This window comes from Balaenoptera ricei, chromosome X, assembly GCF_028023285.1.
Source record: "Balaenoptera ricei isolate mBalRic1 chromosome X, mBalRic1.hap2, whole genome shotgun sequence".
Lineage (NCBI taxonomy): Eukaryota > Metazoa > Chordata > Mammalia > Artiodactyla > Balaenopteridae > Balaenoptera > Balaenoptera ricei.
In genome coordinates, this window is record NC_082660.1 from 34,857,389 (window position 1) to 34,875,900 (window position 18,512).

At 43.2% G+C, this 18,512-nt stretch overlaps 1 protein-coding gene across 1 annotated transcript in view; it reads left to right on the forward strand.

Moving 5' to 3' along the window:
• Positions 1–7,981: 7,981 nt before the first annotated feature.
• LANCL3 (LanC like family member 3) overlaps positions 7,982–18,512 on the forward strand; it is a 93,287-nt gene continuing 82,756 nt past the window's right edge. Inside the window, exon 1 of the mRNA XM_059911371.1 lies at positions 7,982–8,554. Coding sequence (XP_059767354.1) covers positions 7,982–8,554 — 573 coding nt within the window. The remainder of the gene's footprint in view (positions 8,555–18,512) is intronic.

Here is an 18,512-nt window from a genome sequence, read left to right on the forward strand (position 1 = left end):
GTGCCATGGGAGAACTGAGAACGGTAAGCTGGCTGCACCACGCTCCTTGGCTCTTAGACACCAGAAGACGCAGATCTGAACAAACCACTTGACCGGAGGGTGGAGACAAGATGTGGAATGAGCTCATCCCCCATCATGAAAACCCCCAAATCACTACTAACTGCTGAACAACCATTGATAAAAAAAAATGCTGGAACCTATCAAAAAAGATATCCTACATCCAAAGACAAAGAAGAAGTCACAATGAGACAGTAGGAGGGGCGCAACCGTGATAAAATCAAATCTCATACCTGCTGGGTGGGTAACTCACAAACTGGAAAATAATTATATTGTAGAGGTTCTCCCACAGGAGTGAAAGTTCTGAGCCCCACGTCAGGCTCCCCAGCCTGGGGGTCTGGCATTGGGAGGAGGAGCCCCCAGAGAATCTAGATTTGAAGATAAGTGGGGTTTGATCACAGGAATTCCACAGGACTGGGGGAAACAGAAACTCCACTCTTGGAGGGCACATATAAGGTCTCGTGCGCACCAGGACACAGGGGAAAAAGCAGCTGCCTCCTAAGAGCCTGGGCCGGACCTACCTGCTGGTATTGAAAGGTCTCCTGCAGAGGCGGGGGGTGGCTGTGGCTCACTGCGGGGGCAAGTAAACTGGCAGCGGCAGTTCTGGTGAGTACTCATGAGAGTGAGCCTTCTTAGAGGCTGCCATTTTCTCACCAAGACCTGGCCCTACCAGGCAGCCTGTAGGCTCCAGTGCTGGGACACCTCAGGCCAAACAACCAACAGGGTGGGAACACAGCTCCACCCATCAGCAGACAGGCTGCTTAAAGTCTTCTGAATAAACAGCTGCCCGATAAACACATCCCCTGACATGGCCCTGCCCATCAGAGGGACAAGACCCAGTTCCACCCACCAGTGGGCAGGAACCAGTCCCTCCCACCAGGAAGCCTGCACAAGTCTCTTAGACCAGCCTCACCCATCACGGGGCAGACAGCAAAAGCAAGATGAGCTACAACCCTGCAGCCTGCGGAATGGAAATTACAATCACAGAAAGTTAGACAAGACGGCAGAAGAATACGTACTAGACGAAGGAACAAGATAAAACCCCAGAAGAACAGCTAAGTGAAGTGGAGATAGGCAATCTACCTAAAAAAGAACTCAGAGTAACGATAGTAAAGATGATCCAAGATCTCGGAAAAAGAATGGAGGCACAGACCGAGAAGATACAAGAAATGCTAGAAAGAGCTAGAAGATCTAAAGAACAAACAGAGATGAACAATACAATAACTGAAATGAAAAATACACTAGAAGGAATCAATAGCAGAAAAAATGAGGCAGAAGAATGGATAAGTGAGCTGGAAGACAGAATGGTGGAAATCACTGCCACAGAACAGAATAAAGAAAAAAGAATGAAAATGAGGACAGTCACAGAGAACTCTGGGACAATATTAAACACACCAACATTCGCATTATATGGGCCCCAGAAGGAGAAGAGAGAAAGGACCTGAGAAAATATTTGAAGAGACAATAGCTGAAAAATTCCCTAACCTGGGAAAGGAAACAGTCACTCAAGTCCAGGAAGCCCAGAGAGTCCCATACATGATAACACCAAGCAGGAACATGCTGAGACACATATTAATCAAACTGACAAAAAGTAAATACAAAGGAAAAATATTAAAAGCAACAAGGGAAAAGCAACAAATAATGTACAAGGGAATCGCCATAAAGTTATCAGCTGATTTTTCAGCAGAAATTCTGCAGGCCAGTAGGGAGTGGTATAACATATTTAAAGTGATGAAAGGGAAGAACCTACAACCAAGAATACTGTACCCAGCAATGCTCTCATTCAGATATGATGGAGAAATCAAAAGCTTTACAGACAAGCAAAGGCTAAGAGAATTCAGCACCACCAGACCAGCTTGCCAACAAATGCTAAAGGAACTTCTCTAGATGGAAAAGAAAAGACCACAACTAGAAACAAGAAAATTATGAATTGAAAAGCTCACCAATAAAGGCAAACATAAAGTAAAGGTAGGAAATCATCCACATGCAAATATGATATCAAAACCAGGAATCGTGAGAAGAGGAGAGTACAAATGCAGGATACTGGAAATGCAGTTGAAATGAAAAGACCAGCAACTTAAAACAATCTTGTTTATATATAGACTACTATGTCAAAACCTCATGGTAACCACAAACCAAAAATCTACAATAGATACACACACACAAAAGAAAAAGGAATCCAAACACAACAGTAAAGTTAGTCGTCAAATTACAAGAGAACAAAAGATGAAGGGAAGAAAAAAAGACCTTCAAAAACAAATCCAAAACAATTAACAAAATGGCGGGAATTCCCTGGTAGTCCAGTGGTTAGGGCTCTGCACTTTCACTGCTGAGGGCATAGGTTCGATCCCTGGGCCTTTGCACAGCAAAGGAAACCATAAACAAAGCGAAAAGACAGCCCACAGAATAGGAGAAAATATTTGCACACGATGTGACCAACAAGGGATTCATCTCCAAAATATACAAACAGCTCATGCAGCTCAATATCAAAAAAATAAACAACCCAATCAAAAAATGGGCAGAAGACCTAAATAGACATTTCTCCAAAGAATACACACAGATGGCCAAAATCACATGAAAAGATGCTCAACATTACTAATTATCAGAGAAATGCAAATCAAAACTACAGTGAGCTATCACCTCACACCAGTCAGAATGTCCATCAACAAAATGTCTACAAACAATAAATGCTAGAGAGGGTGTGGAGAAAAGAGGACCCTCCTACACTGTTGGTGGGAATGTAAATTGGTGCAGTCACCATGGAGAACAGTACAGAGGTTCCTTAAAAAACTAAAAACAGAACTACAATATGATAAAGCAATCCCACTCTTGGGCATATATCCAGAGAAAACCATGGTTCGAAAGGATACATGCAACCCAATGTTCACTGCAGTGCTGTTTACAATAGCCAAGACATGGAAGCAACCTAAATGTCCATCGACAGATGAATGGAAAAAGCACATGTGGTACATATATACCATGGAATATTACTCAGCCATAAAAATGAATGAAATAATGCCATTTGCAGCAACATGGTTTGACCTGGTGATTATCATACTAAGTGAAGTAAGTCAGACAAATAGCATATGATATCCCTTATAAGCGGAATCTAAAAAAATGATACAAATGGACTTATTTATAAAACAGAAACAGACTCACAGACCTAAAACACAAACTTACGGTTACCAAAGGGGAAAGGTGGGGGGAGGGATAAATTGGCAGTTTGGGATTGACATATACACACTACTATATTTAAAATAAATAACCAACAAAGATCTACTGTATAGCACAGTGAATTCTGCTTGATATTCTGTAATAACCTAAATGGAAAAAGAATTTGAAAAAGAATATATATATATATATATATATATATGCGTAACTGAATCACTATGCTGTAAACCTGAAACTAATACAACATTGTAAATCAATTATACTCTAATATAAAGTAAAAATTTTTTAAAAATCAGAGATGCATCTCCAAAGAGAATGTGCTATAAGGACTGGACATAGCACTGATTCACTTATCTAAACCATTTTCAAAACGCACGCTTTGAGCAAAACTTTGGAAAACTTTCTGAAAGTAATTTTAAGATGGTTTATCCCATAAAATGTACTAAACCTTACATGTTGAGGTTTGACAGTTATACAACAATTTTTTTTTCATATTCACCCTTAGATAGCAATGATGTTCATAAGAGAAGCCCTTTAATTTTAATATGTTTTTCCTGGATAGTTTTGCATAATTTTTACATGATTTCCTTCATGAACCCACTAAAACTATTTTCCATCCATAGTTTTGCATAATCTGCATACTAAGGAAATACTGAGGAAGAGCTAGGAACTGGGCAATTCAGCAGGATCACAGAAACCACGTGCTGGGAGCTGCCTGTCAGCAAATGCTGCTAGAGATTCTGTAAATATCAGGAAAAGTCTTGCAGGTAAGGACAAAATAAATGGCTTTGGCAAGTTTTGTATAGGTTGCATATTTCTTGTGGGGTCAGTGCTACTTCTAAAGAGTCCAAGTAGATTATTTTGGAACACAGCTTTCTGTGTGCCTGAGTACTTGCTGTCTCCCTGCTTAGATTCCTCCATAAAAAGCCTCTTGAGTGCACTATTGATTACAGGGACTTTATGGCATTGGATGATGGGAAGCTAGCAGGATGTTCTAGTTACCATTGCTGAATAACAAATGATCTTAAAACTTAGTAGCTCAAAACAACTATTTTATTTTGTTCATAATATTGTGGGTCAGGAATTCTGGAATGGTTTGGGATGGGGTTCTCATGGAGCTGTAGTCATCTGAAGGCTCAACTGGGCTGTATATCCAAGGTGGCTCACTCACATAACTGTCAGTTGATTCTTTCAGCTGGGCTGTTGATCCAAGCACCTACAAATGGCCTCTTCATGTTGTCTGCACTTCCTCACAAAATGGCAGCCTCTCTTAGATTCTTACCAGGTGGCTCAGTGCTCCAAATATGAGTGTTTCAGCATGTAACACGGAAGCTGTATCATTTTTTATGACCTAGGCTTGCATGACATGCAGTGTCATTTTGATCACATTCCATTGGTTACAAGTAAGTCATAAGCCCACTCAGATTCCCACTCAGATTCTCAGCCCACTCAGGGGGCACATACCTTAACTCCTGATGAGAGGAGTGTCAAGGTCACATTGTAGAGGAGCATGTGTCAGAGCAGATATTGTTGGGGCCGTAGTTGGAAAATATAATCTCCCACGCAGGGTTAGTTATTAAAAATAGAATGTGTGAAGTCACTGAATTCAAGGTAGAGTATAGAGGTCACCAGACTTCGTGGAGAAACAAAGTAAGGAGGCAGAAACTGCACAATGTTTACATCCTCACATTCAAAAGAGCAAGAGGATCCAAGAAAACAATGGGAGTTTAATCAGGTCAGGCTAAAGTTTCCATAAAGTCTTCACTGCATGCTACACCCCAGGTGACCTGGCTAACGGTTCTCTTATGGCAATTCACACATCATTTCACAAACTTTTAGTGAGTGCCTACTACATGTGCCAGGGACTATTCCAGGCTCTTGGTGCAGATCAGTAAATTAATGTAGCAAAAAGCCCTACCCTCACGGAGAGAATATTCTAGTGGAGTCATGATATTAAAATAAACAACACTGCTTGCAAATTAAGTAAATGACAGTTAGAGGCGAGGCTTCACGTGGTCTAACTAGCTAACTTCGTCCTGAAGAAGGTTCTGCGCTGAGATTTTGCCAGGTGATTGTGCAACAAAGTGGCAAGGTCTTTGGGAAAGAAGTTTACAGGTAAAAGGGTTAATTTGTCCTGTGAGTTTAAGAGGGCTTCTAGATACCACTAATTTCTTGCTTCTCCCAAACCAGGCTGTTTCTCATCCATCTTGCGACCTTTGTTCTACTTGTGGGCATCACTGCAGAAAAGAAACCCCTAGGAACCCTAATACTTCACCCCACCCTGTATACACACCCTTTGTCATGCAGCTTTGGAGTTACATAAAGACACCCTGTATTTCCTGATGTAATTTGCCAATAGAATAAGGCAGACAAGAGTGTGTCAGCTCTGAGACCAGACCTAAAGAAGTCTCACATGTTTCCTCTTGTGCTCTGGCCCCTCTGCCATTGCCATGCAGTTATGCCGGAGTTGAACTGCTGGAGGATGACACGTGTGGACCAGAGCCCAGTCAACCCAGTCTCCCCAAGCAACAGCCAGCCCACCCCCAGAGCGCAGCCAAGATCCCAGACGCATGAGCAATAAACTTATTATTATACGCTACAAGATTCTGTGATTGCTTGTTATGCAGCATTTTTTGGCAGGAGGTGGGAGGGGAACACAAGTGGGAAAAAAGCAGAGCTCCTTCTCTCGGAGACCTGCTTCTATTTTATTTTGAAGGCTATCAGCCAAGTCCCTTTCATTGCTGCTGGTGCTACCTTGGTGCTGGGCTGTGTGGAAGGATAATCAGAGCCAGAATGAACAGAGTTGCCTCTAGATTCATGACGAGGGTGACGTGGGGAGGAATAAAGTAGAATAAGGCTTCATTTCTGCTTATGCAGGTTTGCATTTGATGTCTCCTTGCCCAAAGGGGCAAAAATCACTCCTAACGCCTACTACGACTGAGGGATGAGGAAGAAGCCCCAAGGAGAAACAGAACATTTCAGATGCTCCTTTGATACCGGTAGCCCATCACACTCCCTGCCTAAAAGTGGACTTAGCTTTTTATTATTATAATTAAAAATGAACCTGTTTCGGCACGTTACAGGAGAACGGAGGCCATGCCATCCGCTCTATGGATGTGTCAGTCCTGGCGGTCATCTTGGCAAACTGAACTCCTTCTCCAGAATACATCAAGCAAGGACAGAGGGACAGCCTATTTAATCTCTGCTTCCAAATCATTGCGACAATTAACACTTTTGAGGAAAAAAATTACCTCCAAGCAAAACTGGCCTTTCAAGTAAGTGGAGCTGCTGCTCTCCCAACAAAGGGTCAGAAACTTTTCCATGAGTCACTCATTCTTTTGTGTCTTGCACCGTCCCTATCAAAATGCAAATACCCCTGGGAAAGGTGAGCTCTTTGGTCTTCACTAGTCAACACTTTGGGAAAGGAATAATTATTTCAAAACAGCTGAGCAAAAGAAAGGCAATTCATTTGTTTAATTGTTCATTTTCTGTCTTTCCCACTGGACTGTAAGCTCCAAGAGGTCTAGGACCATATCTATTTTGTTTATCCATCTATTTTCAGGGTCCAGGACCCATAGGAGACACTCAATACGCCTGCGGCGGGTGTTGGGGGGATTGGAGCAGAAGGGAAGAAACATGGGAAGGAAGGAAAGGAGGGAAGGAAGTAACTAAGGACACACAGAAAAGGGTCAAAACGCCTAATTAAAATTCTCAGCAGCGTTTACCCTTATATTCACTAGTTAATGGCCTCAAGACATTTACGGGGCGCTCAGTATTCATGAATGGGGGTCGGGGGCGGTCTCTAGAGTAGGAGAAAGACAGAACCCCCATCCCTTACCTTATCCTGGTGTGGTTCTTTGAACTTTTACTCCTGGATAGTCCAAGAAAAACAACACGACAGCCAAGGCCGAGAAAAAATTACCCTATGGGGCATTTCACCGTTTTACTGCACGAAACGTGCGTGATGCATTCAAATCCCTCAGCCGTTGGGATGAAACACTCAGCATGAGAAAGCCAAGTTAACCAAGACGAAAAACAAGTCTCAGGAGAGCGCTCAGTTTTTTCCCAGTAGCCTCTACTAGTTAAGTGGCTTCTCAACCTTTACTGTGCATGCGAATCACCTGGGGATCTTGCTAAACATGCTGATTTTGATTCACTAAGTCTGGGGTGAAGTCTGAGCTGCTGCAGTTTTAACATGCTCCCAGGTGTTGCTGATCTGCTGACTCGAGGAGGGCCACCCTGGAGTACACGAGGGACCCGAGGTCTTCGCCTCCGCCGCCAGGTGTGCGTATGCCCAGCCTCAGCGTTCCGCATCGGTGTCCCGCGCGTTCCTGGCCTTCCGCCGAGAGGGGAGGAGCCGGGGGCGGAGCGAGAGGAGTGGCGCGGCCCCCGCGTGGGTCCTGCCGGAGATCACCTCGGCCCCTAGAAGAGGCGGCCGAGCTGCGGCGGCGCAGGAGGGGGCGGGTTCGGCGAGGGCGCGGCCTCTGCGAGGGGAGCGCGAGACGCGCATCCCCCGCGCTCGCCGGGGCCACTCGGGAGCCTCGCGGCAATCCGGTGCCCCACTTGGCAATCCGCTCCGCGCTCCTTCCTCGCGCCCGCCTCCTCTTGTCACCTCCCGTCTCAGCCTCCTCGCTCCATTCCGGCCGCATCCACCGCCATCCGAGTGCCTCAAAGAGCGAGAGGTGGTGCGCGGGACCGCAGGGCGCGCCCTCCGGCAGACCCCGGCCCGGCCTTGGGGGGCACGGGCGGCAGCATGGACACCAAGCGCTGCTTCGCCAACCGCTTCGATGACTACCAGGGCAGCCTGCTGGCGGGCCAGTGCGAGGAGGCGGTGGCGCCCTTGGTCACCGCCACCATCGAGCGCATCCTCCAGGAGCTGCCCCCGCTGGGGGGCGGCGCTGAGGGCCGGGGGGCGGCGGCCGCAGCCAGCAGTTGCCAGGGAGGGCTGTACGGCGGCGTGGCCGGGGTGGCCTACATGCTCTACCACGTCTCTCAGAGCCCGCTCTTCGCCGGGGCCCGGGAGCGCTACCTGCGCTCGGCCAAGCGCCTCATCGACGCGTGCGCCCGCGCCGAGGAGTGGGGCGAGCCGGACGCCGACACCCGCGCCGCCTTCCTGCTCGGGGGCGCGGGCGTGTACGCCGTGGCCACGCTCGTGTACCACGCCCTGGGCCGGTCCGACTACGTGCAGCCGCTGGGCAAGTTCCGGTCTCTGTGCGCCGTCTGCGCGCCCGTTTCCTTCCTCGAGTGCGGCTCCGACGAGCTGTTCGTGGGCCGCGCGGGCTACCTGTGCGCCGCGCTCGTGCTCAAGCAGAAACTCGCCCAGGAGGTAAGAGGCAGCCCCGGCCGCGAGGCGGCGCTCGCCGCCTGCCCGGCCCTGACCCGCCGCCCTGCCCCGGACTCGCGGCTCCGGGAACAGCGCCCCTGGTTGTTCTCCACCTCTGTTTGTTACTCTTTGTCTGACATTGTCGTTTCTTGAGTCTCTTGAGGTTTATTTGAGGTTTATCTCCTGGTTTTTTCCCTCTCCCCTCCCCCCGCCCCACTCTCAGTCTCTCAGTTGGGATTCTGAGCCTTTGCGCTTTGCTGGTGTTTTACAGCGGACGTGGCACCTCCCCAAAAGCCTCTTTGCCCAGTAGTGTTCTGGAGGCCCTTTCAAGTGAGTTTTTTTTTTTTTTTATCCCAAATGAAAGAGATTTCCCTTCCTTTGACCCTCCTGTCAAAAGCTGAAGCACCCTCGAATGTTAGAGTACTAGAAAATAATAGAAGTTTGGGGGGCTGATTATGCTATTATTGTTCCCATCATTAAGGTGAAGGTAAGTTGCTTCTGCGACCCCCAGGTCTGTAACCCAGAATAACTGCCCAGCTATAGGTCTGATGTGCTTCCTGTGTTGCTTTCTATTCAGTTCATTTCATGGCTCTTATAAAATGCAGATCTGATGGGGTGTCCTCTTTTAAATAAATGTAGACAGAATTTTACCCCGTTGTAATTCAATGTGTTTTTGTTTTTTTCATTTTCAAGTGCGTCTTTAGGATTGTCAAGACGACAGCATACTTGACAGGGCAGGTTTTCTTAATGAATAGCTTTCCAGGGGCTCCTTGAAGTGAATTGGATTTCACAGCTACATATGGGGTGGGGTTTTTTTTCCGGATTCACTTTGAATACAGCGTGTGGATATTAGAAGAGAATGTGCCAGTTCCTGTAGAGTAGGCAAAAAAAATCCTCCAAAGGATCATAGTAACTAGAACTGAAAGAGAGGCACTTTCATTCATAACCCACTGGAGCCAAATATTGTTCTAGGGAGGAAGTGACACATTTAACTTGGCTCTATTTGGGCGAGAGCGGCGTTTGAAGAAAAATTAAAGGCACACAGTGTTTTTAAAGTGTAATTAACTTGGATAACCTCTACAGAGGCAGGCTTGATTTTTGTTTTAATTTATAGCAGGTGAGGTTAATTCAAGTGAGAAAAAAGATTACTAAAGACTGCACTGTGCTAGCAGGGAAGCAAAAGGCTGTGTGACCAGGTTGTCTTGAAATAGTTCACTCTGCTTCTGAGTCACTGTTAATCTGCTAGCGGTTTCCCAAGGGCCCTTCCAGTTGTATAAAACCTTTGAGAAGGCCACAGGGCTGTTTACATATCATTTGCATTATATTTGCATCTGCTCCTCAGACCTTGCTGTCTGGCGGCAGGCAATTTTCAAATTCGTGGTTTTTTTTTTTTTCCCCCAGTTGTTTTCCTTAAACTTGCTGCTTTCCCTTTCTATGCTTTTCTCTGGAATGGAATGGCAGGGTGGGAGACCCATCAGGCTACGCAGGTGGCAACAGATCAGAAGGACTCCTTGCCCCAAGACTGGTGGCCCAGGGCCAGTCTGCAATGCTGATCCACAAAGACATTTATTAAGACCTCTCTTTTGCCCTGCTGCCAAACCAGATCTCTCTTTTTATACTAATCAAGTTGAGGTGCTCTGGCCCCTGCTCCCAGGACATGGAACAAGCTCTGAGAGTAAAACAAAACACAAAACAAAACCCGTCTCTTAGCCTGAGCAAATCAGCTAGTCTCAGTGCCAGCCTCAGCTGTGGTAACCCAAGAAGTTCAGGCTTGAAAGGTGCAGGGCAGAGGCTAAGCATGCCAGGCTGGAAGCCCTTTGAGGGGAAAATACAAGTTTTCTGCACCATCCCCACCCCCATGTCCTAGCCTGCATATGGCTTTGCCCTCAGTAGATGATCCATAAACCTTGATTAAATTGAATTGTGAACTTCTGTCATTTCTCTATAAATAACCTGTCATTCTGTCCTGGGTTTCTTTTCCTCCAATGTCATTTATATTCACTTTCCTCTGGCCCGGTTACCACCCTAGTCTAGCTCCTCCCTACCCTACTAGGCACATCTTTGCCATCTCATAAGTAGTTGAATGAATGAATCACCCTATACTGGGATTAGTGCAATATATGTACTCTGAGCTGGCTTCTCTCACTCAAGCCATTCCATGTACCTCTGAGATACTAGGTTTCTTAAAAACACTTTTCATTATGTCACTACCCTGCTCAACATCCTGCAATGGCTCCCTATTACCTTTTCTCTAGTGGCTGCTCATCTCACTCACAGTTAGAGCTAAGATCCTTAAAATGGCTGACAAAGCCCCATGTGATCTGGCCCCTGCTTACCTATTCTACTTTTTGCTCACTCTGCTTCAACCATACCAGCCTTCTTGCTGTTTCAGGTATTTATTGTCTCAGAGTGTTTGTACTCGCTGTTCCCTCTGCTTGGAATACTCTTCCCGTAGGTATTTTTATGGTAAGCTCCCTGACCTTGTCCAAGTTAGCTCCTCAATGAGACCTTCCCTATCCACCCTATTTAAAACTGCCACCTGTCCCCTGACTTATGCCCCTTTCTTACTTCATTTTACTTATTTTGTTTATGTCTTTTTTTTAAATAACAGAACATACTTTATTTTTTAAATTTATTTATTTATTTTTGGCTGTATTGGGTCTTCGTTGTGGTGCGTGGGCTTCTCACTGTGGTGGCTTCTCTTGTTGCAGAGCACAGGCTCTAGGCGCCCAGACTGCAGTAGTTGTGGCACGTGGGCTCAGTAGTTGTGGCTCACGGGCTCTAGAGCACAGGCTCAGTAGTTGTGGCGCACGGGCTTAATTGCTCCACGGCATGTTAGGATCTTCCCGGACCAGGGCTCGAACCCGAGTCCCCTGCATTGGCAGGTGGATTTTTAACCACTGCACCACCAGGGAAGTCCCTGTTTATGTCTTCTTAATTAGAATGTAAGTTTCTTAAGAGTAGAGAGTTTTTCTTTTATTGCTGTACTTAAGCATTAGACAGTGCCTGGTGTATATTTGGGTACTCAGCTTTCCTTGTTTTGGTGGTGGTGCAAATATTGTCTACTCTGTGGCTTGCTTCATCACTCAGTTTTAATGGCATCCCATTTATCAATATCTTCCTTTATGGTGCTGCTTTTGGTGTTAATGTTTTAAAAAATCCTTTCCTATTTCAATAAAAACTTTAAAAAAATCCTTTCCTACTGCCAGGATATCAGTAAATATTGGTTGAATGCGTGAATAAATGAATACTAGTTTCTTACAAATTTGACCTCAAATCAAACTTAACCACTAGACCAGTGTTTGTTAAACTTTAACATTATAGGCCTCACCTGCAGATCTTGTTAATAAAATACAGATTCTGATTCAGCAGGGCTGGGACTGGGCCTGAGGTTCTGCATTTCTGACAAGTTCCCAGGTGATGCCGCTGGTCCAGGGCCCACACTTTGACCAGCAGGGCAATACAGTGCTGCATAGATTTCGGCATTACACCAGCCATGTCTATTAAGACACCGTTTTGTGAAGCTTGATATATTTATTTGTAAGGTTTTAGTTTAGAAGACTGATCGCTGTATCCTCCCATGCTTTCATTATAAGGATCCACAAGAGGAATTTCTGTCAAGGCTTCGAAACAGGAAGAGTTGTGCTCCTCCTGGAAATTGATTGAATTTTTTAAATCTCCAGGATAAGTTGTGTAACTGATTGTGTTTCTCACTTTATGTTGGCTACTAGGAAGCATATGGCAGAATTGTGGTCCACACAGCTTAGGTACAATACCTTATCACGTGTGTTTTTGCGTACTAAACTTTGCCCTGGGTTTGTCTAATTGTTTTTCGTCTTTCATTTACCGTTTTCTGAATTTTCTTCCTTACATTTGATTTTATCATTTGTATTTGTTTATAAGATTCATACATTAAAAAAAAGTGTGTGTATGTAGAGAGAGAGACATACATACAGACAGAACGAACCACTCTATCCAGGTAATATATTTTTGGTTAATTTGGCCCTCCTGGAAATACTCAAGGGAAATAGCTTAGAGGGTTTGTTAGGCAGATAGCCTTGAGCAACGGAGCACTAAAGTCTCAAGAAATCACACCATAAAAACTTGCCTTGGGTCTATTCTGCTTTCCAGATTGGTGGAAATGTTGCAGGGAAAAGGAAGTTAGAAAGTATGGTGGAGGGATTAAGGGGGAGGCCTAGGGACCACAGTTAAAATAATAACTTTTGCCCCCGGGTGACCTTGGACAAATAATTTAACATCTTGGAGCCTTAATTTCCTCACTTGTAAAATGGATTAATAATAGCTTCCTCCTTCGCTTAGTCTGTCATTCATTCATTCAGTGAATGTCAGGTTTCCACGTGTGCCAGGCACCTTGCTAGATGCCAGGATTGAGGAGTGAACAAAAATCAATATATAGTTATGTTGTCAGAAGGGCTCGGAAGGAGGCAAACAGGAAATAAGTGCAGGCGGGGCGGGAGAGGGGAGGGGTGCTGCCTGACATACATTAGCGGGGAAGCATTCTCTGCGGAGGTGACGTCCTAGCTCATCACTGAAGCATGAGAGTGAAGTGGCTGCCTTAAGGGCAGGCATTCCAGGCCTAGGGGACAGCAGGGACAAAGCCCCCGAGGTGGGCAACTGCTTAGAGATTTCCAAGACAAGGAAGGTGGCCTGCCCAGCTGGAGCAGAGTGCGCAAGGGCTAGGGGGCTAGAGACCAGGTAGGAGCTGTGAGCAGGGGAAAAGCAGATCCTGCAGGGCCGGGGCAGTCCAAGTCAGGAGTTCGCATTTGTTTCAGGTTGAAACGGGAATGTCTTCGTCTTATTCACCTTTCAATAAAAGATTTCCCTGGTTTTCTGTGTAGGTAATGGGTTGACCAGTATTAAGAAGGGTCACAAGGGGGGCTGATTAGAGGGGGTCTAAACCCCTTTTGTGCCAAGGACTCCTTTGTAAATCTTGTGAAACCTACAGTACCTCTTTTTAGAAGAACGTTTTTAGATGCATAAGATACACAGGATTACAAAGGAAGCTAATTATATTAACATTCGGTTACCAAAACATTTTAAAAATGTGTGATGCAGTAGCATATGTGCTGCTTGATTAACACATTCAATAAGGTTTTGCAGCGGGGCCTAAGGGTTATTGTACGTTTGTATCATGAGGGTCAATGATATTTCAAGATATCTTCAACAACTGCAGTGTGACATGAATATATCTGATTTCTATAGGTGGCAAAGTCACAAGTACTCCTGGTGGTTCGTGGTCTGCATTCATAATGAAAGGAAATGTCAAGCTGTTTAAATAAGATTGAAGAAAATATAGATGTGATTTTCTTTTCCCAAAGGGGACTGTTCTGGAAGTTGCTGCAATGACTCACCCTAGATAAAGTGCCTAGTGTAGTGCTTGGCACAAAGTACCTGCTTAATGAAATCAGTGTTATTTCCCTTTGCACCTACTAACAAAAAATCAAAAGTGATTCTGAACATCACATAGAAAATTATACCCAATACAAGGAATCTATCTTACTGCCATGATCAAAGGAAAACACCTTTTGCCAGATTGTTAGTTGTGTCCTTAGCTCATTCCTAAGGCAGGTGGTTGGCAGCTGTCTAAGCGGGGATGCCTTTAGCTGCAAATAATGGAATGTCCAGTAGAAAGTGATCTAAATCAGGTAACTGGGCCGCACAGCAGGAGGTGAGAGGCGGGCAGACGAGAGAGCAAAGCTTCATCTGCTGCTCTCCATCGCTCGCTACCACCTGAACCATTCCCCCCTCCACCCCCCCACCCCCCCCCCCATGGAGAAATTGTCTTCCACGAAACTGGTCCCTGGTGCCAAAAAGGTTGGGGACTGCTGATCTAAATAATGGGAACACTATTACCTCACTTGACAAGGAGTGTAGAGCTAGGTCATTACAGGATTGGTTCAGCAACTCAGGAAAATCATCAGAACCCAAGCCCTTTCCAACCTTTTTCTCTGCTATTCTGGGTGTGTGAGCTGTATCACTCTTCAAAATTGCAAGATGGCTGCTGCCATTCCAAGCATTGTGTTCCCATACAACTGGGTCTGAGGTTTTTTTCTTTGAATTTTTTTCTTATCGTATGGAACATTCTATCCTTGAAGAATTTCCCTTCTGCCTCATTACCCAGCACTTGGTTAACAACCCAGCACCGGCCACTTCTAGTTTCTGGGGATGCCGAAAAGGCTAATATCCTTCATTTCTAACCTCTGACCTCTAGCGGATGCAGGTTCTGACAAGAAGAAAGGGGAGGGCAATGGCTGTTGGGTGGTTACCAAAGTGTCTGCCCCTTGGCTCCCTTACCAAGGTCTGTCTCATGACCTCCCACTTGGCTATTGTCAATAATGCTGCAATGAACATGGGGATGCAGATATCTCCTCCAGATCCTGTTTTCATTTCATTTGGATAAATACCCAGAAGTGGGAATTCTGGATCATATGGTAGTTCTAGTTTTACTTTTTTGAGGAACATCCATATTGCTGTCCGTAGTTGTCGTACCAACTTACATTCCTGCCAACAGTGTACAACGGTTCTCTTTTTGCATCCTCACCAATACTTGTTATCTCTTGCCTTTTTGGTGATAGTCATTCTGACAGGTGTGAGGAGATACCTCATCGTGGTTTTGATTTGCATTTCCCTGATAGTGATACTGAACACCTTTTCATCCAACTGTTGGCTGTTTGTATGTTTTCTTTGGAGAGATGTCTATGCAATTCCTCTGCCCATTTTTTTAATTGAGTTGTTTGTTTTGCTGTTGAGTTGTATGAGTTCTTTATATATTTTGAATATTAACCTCTTATGGTTCACAAATATTTGCTCCTATTACATAGGTTGCCTTTTCTTTTTGTTAGTAGTTTCTTTTTGCTGTGCAGAAGCTTTTTAGTTTGATGTAGTTCCTCTTATTTTTGATTTTGTTGCTTGTGCTATTGGTGTCATATCCAGAAAATCATGGCCAAGACCAGTGTCAAGGAGCTTTTCCCCTATGTTTTTTCCCAGGAGTTTTACATTTTCAGGTCTTATGTTTAAGCCTTTAATCCATTTCAAGCTAATTTTTGTGAGTGGTGTAAGATAGGGGTCCAGTTTCATTTTTCTGCATGTGGTTATCCAGTTTTCTCAATACCATTTATTATTGAGACTACCATTTCCCCATTGAGTATTCTTGGCTCCCATGTCAAGTATTAGTTGACCATATATGTGAGGGTTTATTTATGGGCTCTCGATTCTGTTCCATTGGTCTGTGTGTCTGTTTTTATGTCAGTACGATAACCATTTTGATTACTATAGCTTTGTAATGTAGTTTGAAATCAGGAAGTATGATGCCTCTAGCTCTGTTCTTTTTTCTCAAGATTGCTTTGGCTATTCGGGGTCTTTTGTGGTTCTGTATGAATTTTAGGACTGTGTTTCTCTTTCTGTGAAAATGCCATTGGAATTTTGATAGCAGTTGGATTGAATCTATAGATGGCTTTGGGTAGTATGGACATCTTAATATCAATCCTGATCCACAAACACAGGATGTCTTTCCATTTATTTATCTTTAATTTCTTTCATCCAAATCTTAACAGTTTTCAGTGTATAGATCTTTCACCTCCTTGGTTAAATTTATTCTGAAGTATTTTATTTTTGATGTTATTATTATAATGGGATTTCTTTATTTTTCAGGTAGTTTTTTTAGTGTACAGAAGCACAACTGATTTTTGTATGTTGATGCTGTAACCTGCAACTTTACTGAATTCATTTATTCTAGCAGTTTTTTGGTAGACTCTTTAGGACTTTCTATATATATGATTATATCATCTGCAAACAGACAATTTTACTTCTTCCCTTCTGATTTGGATACCTTTTATTTCTTTTTATTGCCTAATTGCTCTGGCTAAAACTTCAGTACTATGTTGAATAAGAGTGAGAGTGGGCAGCCTTGTCTTGTTCCTGATCTTAGAGTAAAAGCTTTCAACCTTTCACCATTGAGTATGATGTTAACTGTGGGCTTGTCATATATGGTATTTATTATGTTGAGGTATATCCTGTCTATACCCAATTTGTTCACTTTTTATCATTAAAAGATGTTGAATTTTGTCAGATTCTTTCTTTATCTGCATCTATTGAGATGATCATGATTTTTATCTTTCATTATATTAATGTGATGTATCACATTTTTAGAGGAAAACATTTTTTTATTTACTCACTCATTCAATTACTTATTGAACAGACTATGTGCCATGCAGTGTCCTTTGTACTATGTATACATTTTTATTTTCATTTTTTCAGCTGTACTGAGGTATAATTGACAAACAGAATTGTAAGATGTTTAAAGTGTGCATCATGGTGACTTGATATATGTATACATTGTAAAAGGATGCTCACCATATAGTTAATTAACACATCCATCACCTCACATATTTGCATTTGTTGAACCATCCTCGCATCCCAAGGATCAACCCTACTTGATCCTTGGGTATGATCCCATTAATGTGCTCCTGAATTCAGTTTGCTAGTATTTTGTTGAGAATTTTTACATCTATATTCATCAGGAATATTGGCCTGTAGTATTCTTTTCTTGTAGTGTTCCTGTCTGACTTTAGTATGAGAGTAATGCTGGGCTCATAAAATTAAGTCGGACATGTTCCCTCCTTCTTTTGGAAGAGTTTGAGAAGGATTGACATTAATTTTTCTTTCAATGTTTGGTAGTATTCACTAGTGAAACCATCTTGTCCTGGACTTTTCTTTGTTGAGAGGTTTTTTATTACTGATTCAATATCCTTAGTCATTATTGGTCTGTTTAGACTTCTATTTCTTCATGATTCAGTCTTGGTAAGTTGTATGTTTCTAGGAATTTATCCATTTCTTCTAGGTTGTCCAATTTGTTGGCATATAATTGTTTATAGTAGTCTCTTATATTTTGTATTTCTGTGAGAACAGTTTTAATGTCTCCTCTTTAATGTCTAATTTTGGGTCTTCTCTCTCTCTTTGTCTTAGTCTAGCTAAAGGTTTGTCAATTTTGTTTGGCTTTTCAAAGAACCAATTCTTAATTTCATTGATTCTTTTCTCTTGTATTCCTGTTCTCCATTTCATTTATTTTGGCTCTAATATTTGTTTATAATTTCCTTCCTTCTGCTAACTTTGGGCTTAGTTTTTTTTCTTTTTCTGGTTCCTAGAGGTGTAAATGTTAGGTTGTTTGAGAGTTTTTTCCCTGAGTTGTTCTTAAAAATTATCACTGTCGTACTCACAAGGTAAACACAAACAATAAGAGGATACAGAAAGATATACAGGCATACCTCAAAGATATTGTGGGTTCAGTTCCAAACCACTGCAATGAAGTGAATGTCTCAATAAAGCAAGTCACATGAAGTTTTTGATTTCCCAGTGCAGATAAGTTATGTTTACTCTTATATTGTAGTCTGTTAAGTGTGCAATAGCGTTATGTCTAAAAAAACAATGTATACACCTTAGTTAAAAAATACTTTATTGCTAAAAAATGCTAACCATCTCAGCCTAACATTAGCGAATCATGATAGTAACATCAGAGATCACAGACCATCATAACAAATATAATAATAATGAAAAAGTTTGAAATAGTGGGAGAATTACCAAAATGTGACTCAGAGACACAAAGTGAACAAATGGTGTTGGAAAAATGGCTCTGATACATTTGCTTGACACAGTGCTGCCACAAACCTTCAATTTGTAAAGAAAAAAAAAAAAAGGCAATGTCTGTGAAGCACAATGAAGTGCATAAAACAAGGTATGCATGTTTAAAAAAATGTCTTCTTTGAACATTTTTAAAGAAATATTCTGGGTATATAAAATACCTATATTTTTATCCATTTATGTGATATTTTATATGTGTGTTGTGTGTATGTGAGTGTGTGTGTGTATTGGGTTGGCCAAAAAGTTCGTTTGGGTTTTTCCGTAAGATCTGATGGAAAAACCAAACGAACTTTCTGGCCAACCC